This window comes from Melanotaenia boesemani, chromosome 14, assembly GCF_017639745.1.
Source record: "Melanotaenia boesemani isolate fMelBoe1 chromosome 14, fMelBoe1.pri, whole genome shotgun sequence".
Classification (NCBI taxonomy): Eukaryota; Metazoa; Chordata; class Actinopteri; order Atheriniformes; family Melanotaeniidae; genus Melanotaenia; species Melanotaenia boesemani.
The window spans coordinates 24329675-24347312 of NC_055695.1; the positions used below are offsets into that span (position 1 = coordinate 24329675).

The 17638-nt window shown below is 40.4% G+C and overlaps 1 protein-coding gene across 2 annotated transcripts; it reads right to left on the minus strand.

Moving 5' to 3' along the window:
• Positions 1 to 10763: 10763 nt before the first annotated feature.
• Positions 10764 to 17228, minus strand: LOC121653660 (granzyme B-like). Of its 2 annotated transcripts, none has more exons than XM_042007282.1 (5): positions 17109 to 17228; positions 16675 to 16831; positions 11813 to 11945; positions 11453 to 11680; positions 10764 to 11344 (listed from the first exon to the last, which is right to left on the minus strand). In XM_042007282.1, exons 1-5 carry the CDS (start codon positions 17164 to 17166, stop codon positions 11198 to 11200), a joined length of 723 nt encoding a protein of 240 aa, XP_041863216.1. In that variant the 5' UTR covers positions 17167 to 17228; the 3' UTR covers positions 10764 to 11197. The 2 variants fall into 2 exon arrangements, with proteins under 2 accessions (XP_041863216.1, XP_041863215.1); XM_042007281.1 differs by lacking the exons at positions 16675 to 16831; positions 17109 to 17228 and adding exons at positions 12127 to 12283; positions 12554 to 12630.
• Positions 17229 to 17638: the final 410 nt, after the last annotated feature.

Genomic DNA, 17638 nt, shown 5'->3' on the forward strand with positions numbered 1-17638 from the left:
CCTTTTAAAACATCCAGTTGTTCATTAGTCAAGATTCTCAAAATGAAGAAAGAAATTATTAAGACCATCTGCAAAGGATTTATCTGAATTAAAACCATCCAATGAAATAGTGCAGTTACTCTTTGCATTCCTGTTATGATTTTCATTCCAGACCAAGCTGCCTTATAATTACTGTGAAATTCAGCTTCTATCCTTTCCTTACCTTAATTTAGACTTGTGTATTTCAGATCTAGCTGCCTTTTTTAATTCCCTTTCAGTAAGTATGCCCCCCTCTTTAAAGGCTTTTTTCCTCTTGAGAATCATGTCCTTAATGTCCTTGGAAAGTTTTTTGTTCGGATATCTTAATGACTCTAGAGGGAATCAGAGAGTTTTCCAAAGGCAATATAACTGCAAACCTTGCTTAATTCATCTTTGTCTTTAGTGTAAATGAATTCTTGATAATCAATGATAAATCAATGATAAGCCTCTTGCACTCATAAGATGTACTTTGTTGTATATTTTTTTCTTTCTGGTGGCGCATCAGTCTGCAGTTTTGTTTAGGTTCAGTTTTTGGGGTCATTTTTGTCATGTTTTAAAACCTTCGTTCTTGTGAATATTTAAAAACCTTTGTTCTCCTGGTATTAACAGGAACAACAGATTGCTATCACAAACCACTTCCTTTGCCTGATGTGTGAAATGGTGTACCAAAGTACTCTCTGCAATCTTTAGATCTAAGGTGGAGGCTTGGTTGCCCTGGGTATGCCATCGGGGTCGGCCTGATCCAATGCCTGGCAGGTGCCCTTGGGTTTATGTTGTGTCCATAGGGATGAAGGGAGGGGTAGGGGAAAGGGGGTGACGGGGGGCCTGGTGGGGAGTGGGGGGTGAAATCTTTAGATCTAAGGTGTTGCTATTTATGATGCATTAGCATTAGCTTACCAAACTATTTTTATTTCAAAATGTTTTTATTATTTTGAATAGAAACACAAATAAACAAAGAGGCATTATCTTATGGCACACAGGGCACATACACCACAAACATCCACTAACCTCCAACACAAAATTACATATTGCGTATTTCCACCGCAAGGTGGGATCGAAGCCTAATACAAATGCAGAGATTGCACTCCAAAACATAAAACAAGAGGAGAAAAGAGAGAAAGGAAAGGGATAAAAGAGAAGGGCAGAGATGAGAGCATTAGAATCAATCTAAAGAGTTAGCATCAAAAGCTTTGTCATAATAATCCAAGAAAAGTTGCGATGTATTCTGAAACTTTTCTGCAGAGTTTCGAACTGTACTTCTAATCTTCTCAAGCTGGAGGTAGGACATAGTTTCACACACCCACCGCAAGTGTTTAGGGGGTGAGGCAGACTTCCAATTTGTAAGAATTAGTCGGCGGGCTAACAATGTAGAGAATGCTATTAATTGGGATTGGACTCTTGAGACCCTGAAATTAGAATGTACCACCCCATATATTGCAATGGTAGGGTCTGGATTTATATTCTTTTTACAAATATAAGTCAATGTGTGAAAGACCTCTGACCAGAATGTACCTAAACTTGGGCATGACCAAAACATGTGAGCCAAGGAAGCAGGGGCTTGATGACAGCGAATACAGTTAGGTTTCACATTAGGATATATTTTTGCCAGTTTGGTCCTAGAGAGGTGCAGACGATTAAATACTTTAAATTGTATCAATCTATGCCTAACACAGATAGATGATGTGTGTAGCGACTATCTGGTCCTTCCTTTATTAGTCGCTCTGGGTACGGGGGGATCCTGGTTATGACGCGCTTCAATGAAACACTGTCCAGACGATAAGGTATGTTCGGGTTATCTCCCATTTATTGCATAAGAGAAATTGTTACTTGCATTCCAGGATGGCGGTATACGGCAGCAGGTGGAAAAGATAAAGATGGAGGTCTAACGAGCTGTGATGACAGACAGGTAAGATATGTCCAGGCATTAAGTTGTTTAGCGTTCCTCTTAGCGGTAAAAACTGTGCGACCTCCCGTTACCCAAGCACCCCGTGCTCTGTCATCTCCATGCCTATATGCCCTTCCCCTCCACCCCGCCACCAATAGTGGAGGGGAATACAGGTCAACTGTGCCATTCCCAAATATAAACAAACACCACCACCGTAATGAACCTGGACCAAATAAGGAAGAGAAATAATGGCTCCTACAATGTGTATATTCTATGTATAGCCCTTTGCCAGATGTCATCTGTCAATCCAACATTTAGCTCCTCCTCCCACTGGACCTTAAGAGGCAGAAGAGACGGGCACTTCATGGACTGAATAAGAGTGTAGAGCTGAGAGACACCACCGGAGAGGTGGGGCTTGAGCGCAAGACAATCATCAAGAGGACCAACATTTGGTTTTAAGGGAAACGAACGAAAGTGGGCACAAACAAAATCACGGACCTGAAGGTACCTAAAGAAGTGAGATCTTGGTAACCCAATTTCACTAACAAAATAGTCAAAAGGAGCAAAAGTACCATCCACAAAAAGATCCCCCACATTGTTGATCCCTTTTCTAGTCCAGGCAAGAAAAGCTGTATCGATAAGAGATGGTTTAAAAAAAAAGTTTGAGGCCAGAGGCATAGACACCAAAGCTTGTATATGACCAAAATGTTTATGGAATTGGGTCCATATGCGCAAGCTACCTCTCACAACAGGGTCATCAGTGTATGAACCAACTTCCACTGGCAATGGAGCACATAACATTGAAGCCAAGGAAACGGATGGACATGAATGCTGTTCCATTAAATACCAACTCGGGCCATTCCCATCCCTAGAAGCCCTGTACCATGTTACTAGTTTAAAAATATTTGCAGCCCAATAATAATATAAAAAATTTGGTAGCGCTAGTCCAGCATGTACCTTGCCTCTCTCAAGAACCGTCTTCCGCACCCGAGGAATAGTTTTGTTCCAGATAAATGTGCTAATTTGTCTGTCAAGCTCCCTAAAGAATGATTTAGGTAGGAAGATTGGAATCGTTTCAAAAAGGTATAAAATCTTAGGTAGAATGACCATCTTTATCGAATTAATACGTCCAGCCAGGGACAAAGGCAAAGCAGACCACCAATTGAGACTCTCCCTTATCCATCCTAAAGCTGATTTGAAGTTATTCTTGAATAGGTCCTTATAACTGGTCGTGACACTCACTCCCAGATAAGTCATAGGCCCGCCGTAGTCCTAAACGGATAAGAGTTGATAGATCGGTTCCGAGCCAAGACATTAATCGGAAATAAAACACTTTTAGTGAGATTGATCTTATATCCCGAGGATTTACCAAATTGAGAAATGGTGTCCAGGCATTGTGGGATTGAAATATCGGGATCAGATATAAATAGCAGCAAATCATTGGCATATAATGACACCTTGTGGACCAGGCCACCCCTCGTGATACACTGTATTTCATTGTTAAGTCGCAGTGTTATGGCCAGAGGCTCAATAGCCAGATCGAAGAGAAGAGGGGACAGTGGACAACCTTGTCTTGTCCCTCTTTGAAGGGTGAAATACTGAGAATTAAAATGATTAGTCCTCATTCTAGCTTGGGGTGATGCATACAGTTTCTGAATCCAAGAAACAAAGACTGGACCAAAGCCAAATTTCTTTTGAGTTTTGAAAAGATGCCCATACTCAATCCGATCAAAAGCTTTATGTGCGTCTAATGAAATCACAATCTCTGCAGAGTGAGTCAAATATTTGGAATATATTATGTTGAAAAGACGTCGTAGATTGTGAAATGACTGCCTGCCCTTTTACATAGCCTGTCTGATCAGGATGCACAATTCTAGGCACGATAGATTCCAATCTTAAGGAAAGGATTTTCGTAAGTATTTTATAATCACATGTAAGTAAGCTGATCGGACGGTAAGATTCGCATTTAGTCGGGTCTTTATCCTTTTTGGGAAGCACAGAAATCGTGGCTTGACTCATGGATGTAGGAAGCTTCTCTTGCTTAAGTGATTCAACATAAACAGCGCACAATAAAGGTACCAATTTAGAGGCAAATGCCTTATAAAACTCAACCGGGTATCCATCCGGTGACTTTCGATTTTTCATTGACTTGATTGCTTGCCCAGTCTCAGCTTCAGATAGGCGGGCCTGGGGGTGGTGGGCCGTGGGTCTGCCACTGTCCCCATCCTCTCATTCCCCGTTAGGGGTGTGGGAGGGTGGGTACTTTCTAGGGTTGGTGACGGCTCACTGGCTGTGGACCCTGAATGGCCCAGTCATGGGGGGCGGCCTCTCCTGGCCTGTCTTGCCCTAGGGGGCCTCCTGGGGAGCCGGGGTGCCTAATGCCACTAGAGGCTCATCATCCAGGGGGAAGTTTGCTTCCCTCAGGACGTACATCCCCAGACCTCTCTTACTTCCCTCTCTCCCTGTCTCACACACACACACACACACACACACACACACACACACACGTAGGAATTTGGGAGGCGTGGAGCCATGCAGGGTGGAACGAAGGAGACCATTCAGTGGTCTCCTTGGATGCACCCCGTGGCGACTCGCCTCTCAGTTTTAATTGCACCAAGACACCAAAGCACAAGAAACACAACACACAAACAACATCTGGGGGGCATGGCATGCGGTGCATGTCGGACGGGGCCACTTAGGTGGCCCGGCTCCCAGCTATTTGCGGTCACTGCCCCTTAATTTTAATTGCACACAACACACACTACATAAACAGTCAGGAGCGGGGAGGGAGAGGGTATTGGGGACCTCTCACACCCCTCTTCCCCTTGTGTGTGGCTGGGGGTGTTTGCCCCGGGGCCGGGTCCCGGGGTGGCTGCACTGGTGGGCTGCTGGCTCTGTGGGCGTTGAGTCAAGGGGGGGTGCTTGGGGCTCGCTGTCCTCTGGTCCGCCTGGGGTGTCCCCCACGGGGCATGGTGGGTGGGTTGTGTGTGGCGTGACTATGTGGTGGTGAGTGATTATGGGTGCGGCGCGGGGGAGGGTGTGAGTGTGGGGTTATATAGGGTGCAGATTGGAGTAGGTGGGGAGTGGGGGGAGGGGGCCGATAGCACCCTGGTTCCCGGGGTGTGCGGCTGGAACATCGGGGTATGTGCTGGCCTACACCGGGTGGCTGTCTGGGGGGTCTGGGGCCCTGAGCCCTTCGCTTGGGCTGCCCTGGGTGGCCGGTCCCTGGCAGGGCCGGCGGCTGCTGATCTTGGCCCACTGGGACCTGTGCCCCGGGACCGTGGGGCTTCAGGTGGGGCTGGAGGGGTTGGTGCTCCGGGTCTGCTGCTGGGGGCCCGGGCCTCTGGCCCTGGTCTGCCTCTGGCTTCCGTGGAGGCGAGGTCACATTTCCATGACCTCACTCACCACTCTTCATCACTGATCACTCCTTGTTTCTCATGCTCTGTATGCTGACACAGTCACTGAGTTGTCCAGTGGGTTTTAATACTAAGCGATTTTTTTTTTTTTTTTTTTTTTCCTGTGAGTTAGTATCTGGTCGCTGTTATGTCTTTTTGATTTGGTTATTATTTAAAAACTCTTAATGACTAGTTTTTTCTGTCTGTGTGTTTCTGCTTTTGTAAAAGTTGTAGGAAATTTTCTGGTGTGTTCATGTACAGGTGTAACAGTTTGTTGTCTGGTGATGGTGTGGATTGAAGGGTCGTTTCCTTCTGTCTGTGTCCTTTCTTCTTTTCCTTTTGCTCTTTTTGCCATTTTCCATCTTTTTCTGTCCCCTCTGGTCAGGTCCAGCAAGATTACATAGATTCCGTGATTCAAAGTAAATGAATAAATAAATTAATCACATTATCAAGAGGAGCCTTACCTATAGGCCTCCCCTTGGCAGAGCAAATTTGTTCAGCACGATACAGCAACCAGATTATCATTTTGCTTGCTATGATGCTGGACAGGACAAGTTGAAGAAAAAAAAAAAAAAAGGTCATCAGTCCTCTGACGAAAGTAGCTGCCTTCTCTGGGTCAGTAAAGCTCCTCTGCTCACCGTCTTGGGTCATAATCCGCAGTCGAGCGAGATACAGAAGTCCGTATTTCACTCCCTCGCACTGCCATAATAGCTGCCTCACCCGTCCGAACGCTGCTCTCCGTTTTGCTACAGACTGCGTGAAATCTGGGAACACTCTGATAGTATCGCCATCCTCAGAAACAAGTGTTTGAGATGCAACAGCCTTAATAATGGCACTTCACGACAAAGGCTCTCGGTGGTTGCTCGTCTCTCGGGGCTTGGTGCAAAGTACAATGAGCTCTATCAATAACAGGTGGCGCATGCAGTCCCATCACTTTTTGTAGAAGTTTAGCAACAAACGTGCTCGCCGAAACACCTGTCTCACGTCCTTCTTTAACCCCAAAAATGCGTAAATTACATCTCCGGTACCTCGCTTCCAGATCTTCAGCCTTTGCCGCCAAACCCACCACTTCTTTCTTCAGCTCAGATACCTGTTGCTCCAGATTAGCGATAGCATCCAAGTGGGTGTATAGCTGAATGTCCAGAGCCCGTACTTTCTGTTGGTTCGCTAGCTTTAGCAGCCTTCCTCAGGTCCGGCATGTTAAGTGGCCAAAAACGAGTGACAAAACGAAAAACAAAAATTCTCACTTTTCAACAGTGCACACAGTCTCTCTATGACTTCAAACAGCGTAAAAAAAGCCTTGTTGACAAAATTCAAGGTTCATGTGGGAGAGCTCAGTAAAACACGTCTACATCTCTCCGAGGCCCAACCGGAAGTCTTACCAAACTATTTTTAAGGCAGTTTGCATCTCTTGGTAAGTTATCTGAGGTTTAGGTTGTGAAGTTTTGAAGGTTGACAAGATAATACATGCAATTAAGAGCATTTTATTCCTGTTAAATTATGAAAGCTCACTTTTAACACCGACTTCTGCTTAATGATAACACTTTACAGGATCATGCAAATGTATATACATTTGTTGTATGTGTATATGTACATATATGCATGTTGCCATAAAAAATGTTGCCACCTTCGCTAAGCAAATACCTACAAGACTCCTAATGGATAATTAGTTCATGGGCAATTATCTTTCAGCTGCCAACAAGTTATTTAACCCGATGGGGCTAATTACTATGGGGCTAACTACTATTTGCATCATTTGGCCAATAGTTCTCATTTCTTAAACCCATGTTGAAAGACACATCCGGTGGTCATGGAAAAGATGTTAGTCTGTTTAAAAAGGGTCAAATCATTAGTATGCATCAAGCAGAGGAAACATCTAAGGTGATTGCAGAAAGTACTGGAATTGGGTTTAGAACTGTCCAACGCACTATTAAAAACTGAATAACAGGGAACCATTTTCTTTCAGGAAAAAATGTGGTAGGAAAATAATCCTAAATGATGGGGATCTGCAATCACTTAAACATTTGGTGAAATCAAATTGAAGATTAACAACAGTAGAGCTCAGGGCTATGTTTAATATTGAAAATAAGAGCATTTCCACACACACAATGTGAAGTGAACTGGAAAAAGGTCATGTGGTCTGAGTCCAGATTTACCCTGTTCCAGAGTTATGGGCTCATCAGGGTAAGAAGAGAGGCAGAAGAAGTGATTCAGTCATCATGCCTAGTGCCTACTGTACAAGTCTGTGGGGGCAGTGCTATGATCTGGAGTTTATGAACCTGAAAACTAAGCAAGAGAGAAGAGTCTAAAAATAACTGAAAGACTATAATTGTTTATTTTTCAAAGATTGAAAGGAAAAAAACTTGTAGGATCATTTCACTTGAGCATGAAAATCAAAACATAATAATAAGTCTCATTTATCTTCAAGTCTTCATTTATTTTCATAATATACTAAATTTAGGGAGAATGAAATTCAAGTATAGAAGAAAAAACAAAACAAATTAGTTTTATATATATATATATATATATATATATATATATATATATATATATATATATATATATATATATATATATCTTTTCATCTCCGTTTTTTCCCGCCATGATAGCATCTTGAGATCGACAGATATTTTTTTAGTATGTTGCAAACTATTTAGATCTTGCCCATGCAAAAATACACAGACACTGCTGAAGGCAAACACCCACCCACAGTGATTGTTATACCTTCAATATAAGTTTAGCATTGTTCCATGCTTCTTCTTGAGAAGTGCTTGCTTCTTATCAGATAGTGATGACACATATCTCACGGAATTTCTATGGTATTTGTTTGTGACTTCAAGCAACTTGCTGGTTACTTCTCTTACAACAAGGGAGGGGTGTATACAAAGAGACTCTGTTCAAGACAAAGCAAACAAGCCGGCATACAACTCAGCTGCCTTCTTCCACCCCCGCCTGCAATGCACCCCAGCCCACAAGTCTATCTATTCCTAATAAATGTGCCAGACTATCTATTTATCAACATTTTGGGATAAACTTTTACTGGTGGAGAAAATTATCACTGTGTACACATGTGCTTGTGCTGTTTAATTCATCTTATCATACTGCTGATGATGGCTGCTTTAACAGGGGTGATACTGGAGCAGTGGCCTTCAGGATCCAGTCGTACAATTTGGTTATTTTATAATAACTTGTTTTTCTAGATTACAGGAACAAGCAGATTTTATAATAAATATCTGATATGTTTATGTTGGTATGTGCATGTATGACACTATCCTGTGGTTTGAGTGAACGTAAATTATGTGTTTTAGAATGTTTGTTTGTCCACATCTTTCTCTCATAAAGCTGGTTGCTATGGCGACGCAGACACCGTTCTAAAAACCGGACGGTAAGCTGGTTTTGGACGTGTCTCGGGTTGCTGACCTTGGCAGGCACCGTTACTTCTGTCTGTCTCACTCCGCCGTCTCTTCCTCGACGTCTCCCTACTTCTCCTCCTCGCTCCCTCTCTCCTCTGCCCCTCCTTTCACATGCTCTGCTTTGCATGCTGACAGCTCTCTACCTCCTCCTGACCTGCATGAGGATGTTTAACCGGACACGGTTGAACCTCAGTCCATTTCAGGTTCTCTCTAGCAGGCTTCCTGGTCTTGGAATTGAGCCGGCCCTACCTGTAATCGTCATTGGTGAGGATTCAGTGTTGGTTTATTGCGAAACCTTTTCCTTTTGCTTTCTGAGGCTTTACAGGTGGTGACAGCTGCTTTCCCAAAACCAGCTGAGGACGGGTTTCACACACACTGATGCAGGGTGGCTGGATTGTAGGTGAGGACCCCAGAGGGAGCATTGAACGGTTTAGTGGTTCACGGGTCCTTACCAGGTGCCCCTGTGGGAGGTCTTCCTGGCCAGCCACTGCAACCGTGTCCCAGCACCAGCGGGAAATCTTCAATCTTCACCGCCCCCTCCATCTCCATCTCTGGGGGAGATCTCGACTCATCTGATCCACCAGGATGAATCAACATGGGTTGTCCTGTCCCCTTTTCCCTGAGTGGTGACTAGCAACAACCATGGCCTTCAGATGACTACGGGAGCTTGAATGCAGCTGTTGTGGAGCAATACTCATCTGCTTCATTTCTTTTTTTGTGCACATGGAGGCTGACAGCCACATGAGCAGGTGAAACGTCACCTGATTGATCATCATGATGAGCAAAACACGTGTGCTGGCTGAGCAAATCACTCTGAAATTCACAAATTCCAGCTGTTCTGTCTGTTACTTGATCCCATTTGCTACATCTGATTTCTTACTTCGCTTCCTTATTCCTTATGCACGTGTGGCCTCTAATTTAACTATTGCTCTATTCCTGCAGGCCTCACTCTGGCCTCCATAAGAGGGAGAGGTCGGCTCCATGGCCTAAGTTTCTATGTGGTATAATCACTCTTATAGTACTGGTCATAATGCTATTCACATAGATCAGTTGGCTATTGAACTTGAGAATCTCTTTGTACCAGTTTCATCTGGGTTTAAGTCCCTGAACCCCTGAGCTTAAGGCTCTATGTGTCGTCCCTGGAGAATGGGATGCTCTGGATTCCTCCTGGCTGCCCTGGTCGGAGCCTGTCAGGTAATAGGTGCTGAGTGTTGTATTTGGATTCCTGATGCTTCTAACTACATTTCAGCTGTTTTACATTATTTAAGGGACCTCATACAGGTGATTACTTGTACTTATGATGATAAAGGTTTACTGGTTTTAACAGTAATGATTTCTGAACCTCAGTGTAAAAAACTTTTGCTTTTATAACAACCTAGGGGTGTCTATGCTCATGTAGGATCAACAGCTCTTATCCTTCCTTCATTTCCCACTTGTGTTGATTATGAGTTTTTTTTTTATTAATCTGGGTGCATTTTTAATTAATCTGGGTGCATTTTGACCCTTGATGTGATTATAACAGTGGCATTCTGTTGTGTGAAGGTGTTATGGTAAATTTCTTTGCGTTTTGTGTGATTAATGGTAAAACGAGGTTTTCCTTTAATCAAAAGAGGGAAATTGTGAAAAAAATTTTGCTGCATATGGTAATCACTCATATATACTCATAAGAAATTCTAGTATCCAGAAGCAGAAATCAGAGAGAAAAGCGGATGAAGTGGAGAAGCCTCCAATCATTTGAAAACAGACTCAATCAAAGCTCTCCAGTATATACAGTGTTTGAGCAGTGAGTAACTTCATTGTTAGAATCACATGACCAGTATGTAAATGCAAATTAGGAATCCACCACATAGTGGTGCTTGAGTTCAGCTTTTACTGCCACCAAATTCTAAGTTGTTGCCCTGTTATGACAACTAATACACCCAGGTCACAGTGATCGTCTGTAAAATTACATGGTGTGTTAAACTATTTTACCTTAATAAGAAGTGAGCAGACAAAGATAATAATAAACTCTCAAATTCTTAACCATCAAAGGCATGTTTTGCTGAAGTGTCAGATCCTTGATCAATTCAGAAAAATAATATTTCCTGCAGAAAAATGTCATGTGCACATAAATGCAAATAGAGAACAACACTTAACTGCAGACAAAAATGCTATTCTTTTATTTCCAATGTAGATACACGAAGGAGTCATTTATTTTAAGTCTGTTCATTAACAGTTGGACCAAATCTAGCCACATCTTTCAAGCAGTATTCGGTTAAAATATTTTTTCTATTTCTAAAGCCATTGCATATTAATGTTTGTTACCTGCTGTTAAAAAGCATAAAGAACAAACATAAAAGCTGCTACCATATAAAAAGCCAGAACATGTTGCTTTGTGAACTTAAGTCAACCACATTATATCTCAGTAATCTTTTCCACCATAATTTCAGTTACAGAAATACAAATGTCATGATCTGATCAGTGTAAAATGTTGCCTCGTAGTTCCTTCAGTTATGTTTCATAATGTGATCGATCCACTTCCTGTTGTCAGGTATCTTGGTATACTGATAGACGTAGGGACGTGATTGTGTACTTGCAGACACCACCCCATACGCCTTTCCATCATTGCAGACTAATGGACCACCAGAGTCTCCCTGAAAGTACATGAACAGTATGTAGTGAGTATATATTAGGTGAACATAAAAGTAATTATTGCTAGTGACATGTCTATTATAAGACTTTAAAAACATATATATACATACCATTCCTGGTCCATGAGCACCCTCAGAGCAGTACACGTTGTTCTCATTGCATATCTTGTTGTAGATCAGTGTTACATTGACTTCCTTCAGTATATGTGAATTAAGGTTTTTCTCCCTGTTTGTTTGTCCCCAGCCGGAGACTAAACATGATGTCGGTAAAGTTATATCATCCTTGTGTGCGAGAGCAATTGGTTTTACACTAGTGGTGAACTTTGCCATGGTGGTCAGCTGAAAAATCAAAGGTAAAAGATTTGTTTAGAAACAAAAAATAATGTTTTTTTTTTTTTTTTAACATTTTGCTTCCTAATTTGACTATAAAAAAAATAAAAAATAGACGAAAAAAAATAATGGTAATGTTTCCTTAAGTAGCATAATGTCATATTGGTACATGGTTGGATTGTATTTTTCATGTGGAAATGCTTGTCCTGCAGTCAAGTTTTGAACGTCCGTCTGTTTAAAGAAATTGTGAACCCCAAGGAGAATTTTGTACGATCTGAAATTTCAGAGTAAACAAATTTCTTTGACTGTGCTGTAGTTTTGCATTCACAAAGTAAAAAGTATTTATTATCCCCTTATTCTCTGACCCCAACATGTGTGCATACTATCCCAGCTTTAATGCATGAGTCTAACTTGTGATATTTCTGGTAGGTACATATAAAGTGTGCTTAACTGACTTGGCCTGGCAATGGGCTGCAGTCATCACAAAATCTTCATTCAGAAGGAATCCATCGCAGTACATTTTAGACTTATCATCAGCTCTCTCCACAAGGGCCATGTACGGCCTGCTATGTGGCACAGCTTTATGGCCGCCAATGACTTTCCCTGTATGAACTGAAATGATGTTTTTTTGGGAAATCCAGACTTAACAATAATTTACCATTTGATTTACCAGTTAATTTTCAAGACCCATCCAATTAAGTTCAACACTCACAATGTCAAAAAAGATAAAAAAAAAAACACCAATTAAGAAACACAAACATGGATTCAACATAAATCTAAAAGTTATTCAAATCTTTGTGATAATGGAAGACCATTTTAAACAATACAATTTACAGCAATATCATTTCACAAAAACTACTGTACGCTTATGAACAAACTCACCTTGACCAAGAAGAGTCAGCGCAAAGATCAGCACTGGCAAGTTACCATGAAGAAACATGTTGACATCACAGTCAAGTTGAGCTGCTGAGGAGCAGTGGATTGCATAGCTGACCTTTTCACTCTTTAAATGGTTCCTTGTATTAGAGAGAAGGAAGTGTTAGTGACGATTGCACATACAAATGTTCATGTGCTTCTACCCACAGCAGACTACAAGATAAAAAATATCCTTTTTCTAAATGAAATGCAGTGGTTTTTAGTGTAGCAAGCAGTAAACGAAAAGTCATTTTAGTAGCAAAACCTCATACATACTGTGTTGCATGGTGGTGAAAATGTTATAAATTGGTACCGTGTTTAAACAAATCTAAGAAAAAAAATGACAGGTAGCCATATACACTGACTATAATTTAAGCTGAAACTTCTTATATTTTCTTCAATCTGCCATTTTATGAGGCAGAATCTACATAAGTATTAATCATAGAGAGCTAATGCAAAGGACCATCAAAATATATCATATCAGTAAAATGTCCTTGTTCCAAGTTCATTACCCATCTGTTAATAGTGACAGCTGATGTTGAAATCTTCTAGAAATAGTGCTGGTTGCAGCTGCAGGCAACTGTTCACCTATAGCAGCATTGCAATGTTAGAAATGATGAATTTGTAAAATTGAAAAGAAGAAATTTCTTGATGATTCAACAAACTAGCAGTTAATGAAAACATCACACCATTATCATGATTTTGTCTTTTGCCCCTTTAGGACCTCATTGTTCAGTGTTTCACTTTGTTAAATCTACCTAAAGTCTAGTTGTCTGAACTATATTTCGGTCTTGTGATAGTAATTTACTTCTTAACATACTTGTGACAAAACAGTATTTTCAAGATGACTTTATGAGAAGTACTGCTCTGAAAAACCTGAACACCCTCAGTGTTAGCTCTCCATGATCACTGATTCATCTCTGTCTTTAACGTAAATGAATTCTTGATAATTAATGATAAATCAAAATAAGCTTATTGCATTCATAAGATGTATTTTGTTGTATTTTATTTTTCTTGTGGTTTTCAGTCTGCTGTTCTGCTTAGGTTCACTTTAGGGCTAAAATAACTTTTGTCATGTTTTAAAACCTTCTTTCTTGTACTTAACAGGAACAACAGATTGCTATCACAAACCACTTCCTCTGCCTGATGTGTGAAATGTTGTAGCAAAATTATCTCTACAATCTTGGGATCTGAGGTGTTGCTTTTAATGATGTACCAAGAGTTTAGTCAGCATGCAGACCCTATGCAAGCAATGTGTAAGGCAGTTTGCATCTCTTGGTAAGTTATCTCAGGTTTTGGTTGTGAAGTCACAAAATCCTCATTTAGAAGAAATCCATCACAATATGATGTGGCACCATTTTCCACATATCTCTCCACAAACACCATGTAAGGCCTGCTATGTGTTACAAACTTATGGCCACCAAAGGATTCTCCTTCCATAAACTTAGAAAAAGGAAAAAAAAAATACTGTGTGGTATGTTGTTTTATTTCTGTACTGCACAGCACGTCCTCTCATAATGTGTATTAAAAAGTATGAAAACAGGACTAAGAACGTCATTAAAGCTTTGTTCAGCTGTGTGGAAGTGCACAATCTGAAAAGCTATGTCTTACTTTAAGATATATTCAGCAAACACAGAAAATTCCATGCCCATATTGAACTGAATATATATGGTGTTTTATGTTGAAAGCATTATTTGTTGTTGTTTAGTTGGTCTGCAGACCCAGAGTCTTACATATATACAAAAATACAGCTGTGTATACATCTGAATACAGTCTTGTGAGCCTGTTTGCCTGCTGAACCCAGTAATAAATCGAGTGGATTTACAAACTCTGCCTGGTTCATTCGCTCTCTAACTGGATCCCACTGCAGATGAAGGACTAACCTAAATTCTTATCAGTATATGTGGCATAAATACAGTGCAGTTCAGTAACTCTGTTCATATCTTCATTACAAAAGAAAGGGAAAAAGTAAGAAAAGATGAGACTGTTATACATATGTATAGTGAAGAAGATTGGTAGAACTTAGTATGATAATCCTGGAAAAATCTGTTAGAGGCTGCAGAAGAACTGAGACTGTGGTAGGGGTTCACCTTCCATTGCAGCTCTGAACACACAGCCAGAGCTACAATGGAATGATAGATCACGGCATGTTCAGGTGTGAGAATGGCCCACTTAAAGTCCAGACCTAAATCCAACTGCAAATCTGTGGAGAGAATTAGAAAAATGATGTACAAAGACACACTCCATCCAGTATGATGTGCAAAGCTGGTAGTCGTACCCCAAAGACTTTTATTGACTCGGGTGGGCTGGATACAAACACACATTACATTTTTCAGATTTTTATTTGTAAAAGAAATAATAATGTAAATTTTCTTCCCACTTTACAATTATGCACTACTTTGATCCATCACATACAATCCCAGTAAAATACATTAAGGTTTATAGTTGTAATGTGACAAAATGTGAAAAAGTTCAAAGGGTGTGAATACTCAAGGCACTGTACACTAATTCCAAATGTAGGTAGAAAATAAAGTTCCACAACTCCCTTCATGATCTAAAATAGATTTTGCTTCAACCTAACACTTAGTATCTCTATGGTGTACAAAGACTGATACATTGGATTTCAGGTGGCATCAATATAAGATGATAAGGATGGCTCTGATTGGAAAATGTGTATTTCAAGAAATTCTAGTATCCAGAAGCAGAAATCAGAGAGAAAAGCAGATGAAGTGGAGAAGCCTCCCATCATTTGAAAACAGACTTAATCAAAGCTCTCCAGTATATACAGTGTTTGAGCAGTGAGTAACTTCACTGCTAGAATCACATGACCAGAATGTAAATGCAAAACAGGAATCCACCACATGGTGGTGCTAGAGTTCAGCTTTTACTGCCACAAGTACTAAGTTGTTCTCCTGTTATGACAACTAATACACCCAGGTCACAGTGATCGTCTGTAAAATTACATGGTGTGTTAAACTATTTTACCTTAATAAGAAGTGAGCAGACAAAGATAATAATAAACTCTTAAATTATTAACCATCAAAGGCATTTTTTGCTGAAGTGTCAGATCCTTGATCAATTCAGAAAAATAATATTTCCAGCAGAAAAATGTCATGTGCACATTAATGCAAATAGAGAACAACACTTAACTGCAGACAAAAATGCTATTCTTTTATTTCCAATGTAGATACACAAAGGAGTCATTTATTTTAAGTCTGTTCATTAACAGTTAGACCAAATCTAACCACATCTTTCAAGCAGTATTCGGTTAAAATATTTTTTCTATTTCTAAAGCCATTGCATATTAATGTTTGTTACCTGCTGTTAAAAAGCATAAAGAACAAACATAAAAGCTGCTACCATATAAAAAGCCAGAACATGTTGCTTTGTGAACTTGAGTCAACCACATTATATCTCAGTAATCTTTTCCACCATAATTTCAGTTACAGAAATACAAATGTCATGATCTGATCAGTGTAAAATGTTGCCTCGGAGTTCCTTCAGTTATGTTTCATAATGTGATCGATCCACTTCCTGTTGTCAGGTATCTTGGTATACTGATAGAAGTAGGAATGTGATTGTTTACCTGCAGACACCACCCCATACGCCTTTCCATCATTGCAGACTAATGGACCACCAGAGTCTCCCTGAAAGTACATGAATAGTATGAATAGTATGTAGTGAGTATATTACATGAATATAAAATTAATTATTGCTGGTGACCAAAACGTTTCCATTATAAGGCTTTTAAAAATCATATATATACATACCATTCCTGGTCCATGAGCACCCTCAGAGCAGTACACGTTCTCATTGCATATCTTGTTGTAGATCAGTGTTACATTGACTTCCTTCAGTAAATGTGAATTAAGGTTATTCTCCCTGTTTGTTTGTCCCCAGCCGGAGACTAAACATGATGTTGGTAAGGTGATATCATCCTTGTGTGCAAGAGCAATTGGTTTTACTTTAGTGGTGAACTTTGCCCCTTATTCTCTGACCCCAACATGTGTGCATACTATCGCAGCTTTAATGCATGAGTCTAACTTGTGATATTTCTGGTAGGTACATATAAAGTGTGCTTAACTGACTTGGCCTGGCAATGGGCTGCAGTCATCACAAAATCTTCATTCAGAAGGAATCCATCACACTGCTTTGTGTGATTGTCATCAGTTACCTCCAGAAGGGCCATGTACGGCCTGCTATGTGGCACAGCTTCATGACCGCCAATGACTTTCCCTGTATGAACTGAAATGATGTTTTTTTGGGAAATCCAGACTTAACAATAATTTACCATTTGATTTACCAGTTAATTTTCAAGACCCATCCAATTAAGTTCAACACTCACAATGTCAAAAAAGATAAAAAAAAAAACACCAATCAAGAAACACAAACATGGATTCAACATAAATTCTAAAAGTTATTCAAATCTTTGTGATAATGGAAGACCATTTTAAACAATACAATTTACAGCAATATCATTTCACAAAAACTACTGTACACTTACACACCTGAACAAACTCACCTTGACCAAGAAGAGTCAGCACAAAGATCAGCACTGGCAAGTTACCGTGAAGAAACATGTTGACATCACAGTCAAGCTGAGCTGCTGAGGAGCAGTGGATTGCACCGCTGACCTTTTCACTCTTTAAATGGTTCCTTGTATTAGAGAGAAGGAAGTGTTAGTGACGATTGCACATACAAATGTTTATGTGCATCTACCCACAGCAGACTACAAGATAAAAAATATCCTTTTTCTAAATGAAATGCAGTGGTTTTTAGTGTAGCAAGCAGTAAACGAAAAGTCATTTTAGTAGCAACAAAAAGTTGCATGATGGGGAAAATGTTATAGACTGGTGTTGTGTTTAAACAAATCTAAGAAAAAAAAAAAAAACAGGTAGCCATATACACTGACTATAATTTAAGCTGAAACTTCTTATATTTTCTTCATTCATTATATTCTGGTTTTTACCTATCAAGCCCTACATGACCAGGCACCTGAATACATCAGGGATCTCCTACAGCTCTACGTGCCCAGCAGGTCCCTGAGATCGA

Bases quoted from the DNA above. Each gene is read 5' to 3' on its own strand.
- LOC121653660 (XM_042007282.1), bottom strand. From the start codon at position 17,166: ATGTTTCTTCACGGTAACTTGCCAGTGCTGATCTTTGTGCTGACTCTT. The intron at 16,832-17,108 runs GTGAGTTTGTTC...ACATCATTTCAG, and splicing joins GCTGACTCTTCTTGGTCAAG to TTCATACAGGGAAAGTCATT. The intron at 11,345-11,452 runs GTATGTATATAT...ATGTACTTTCAG, and splicing joins GTGCTCATGGACCAGGAATG to GGAGACTCTGGTGGTCCATT.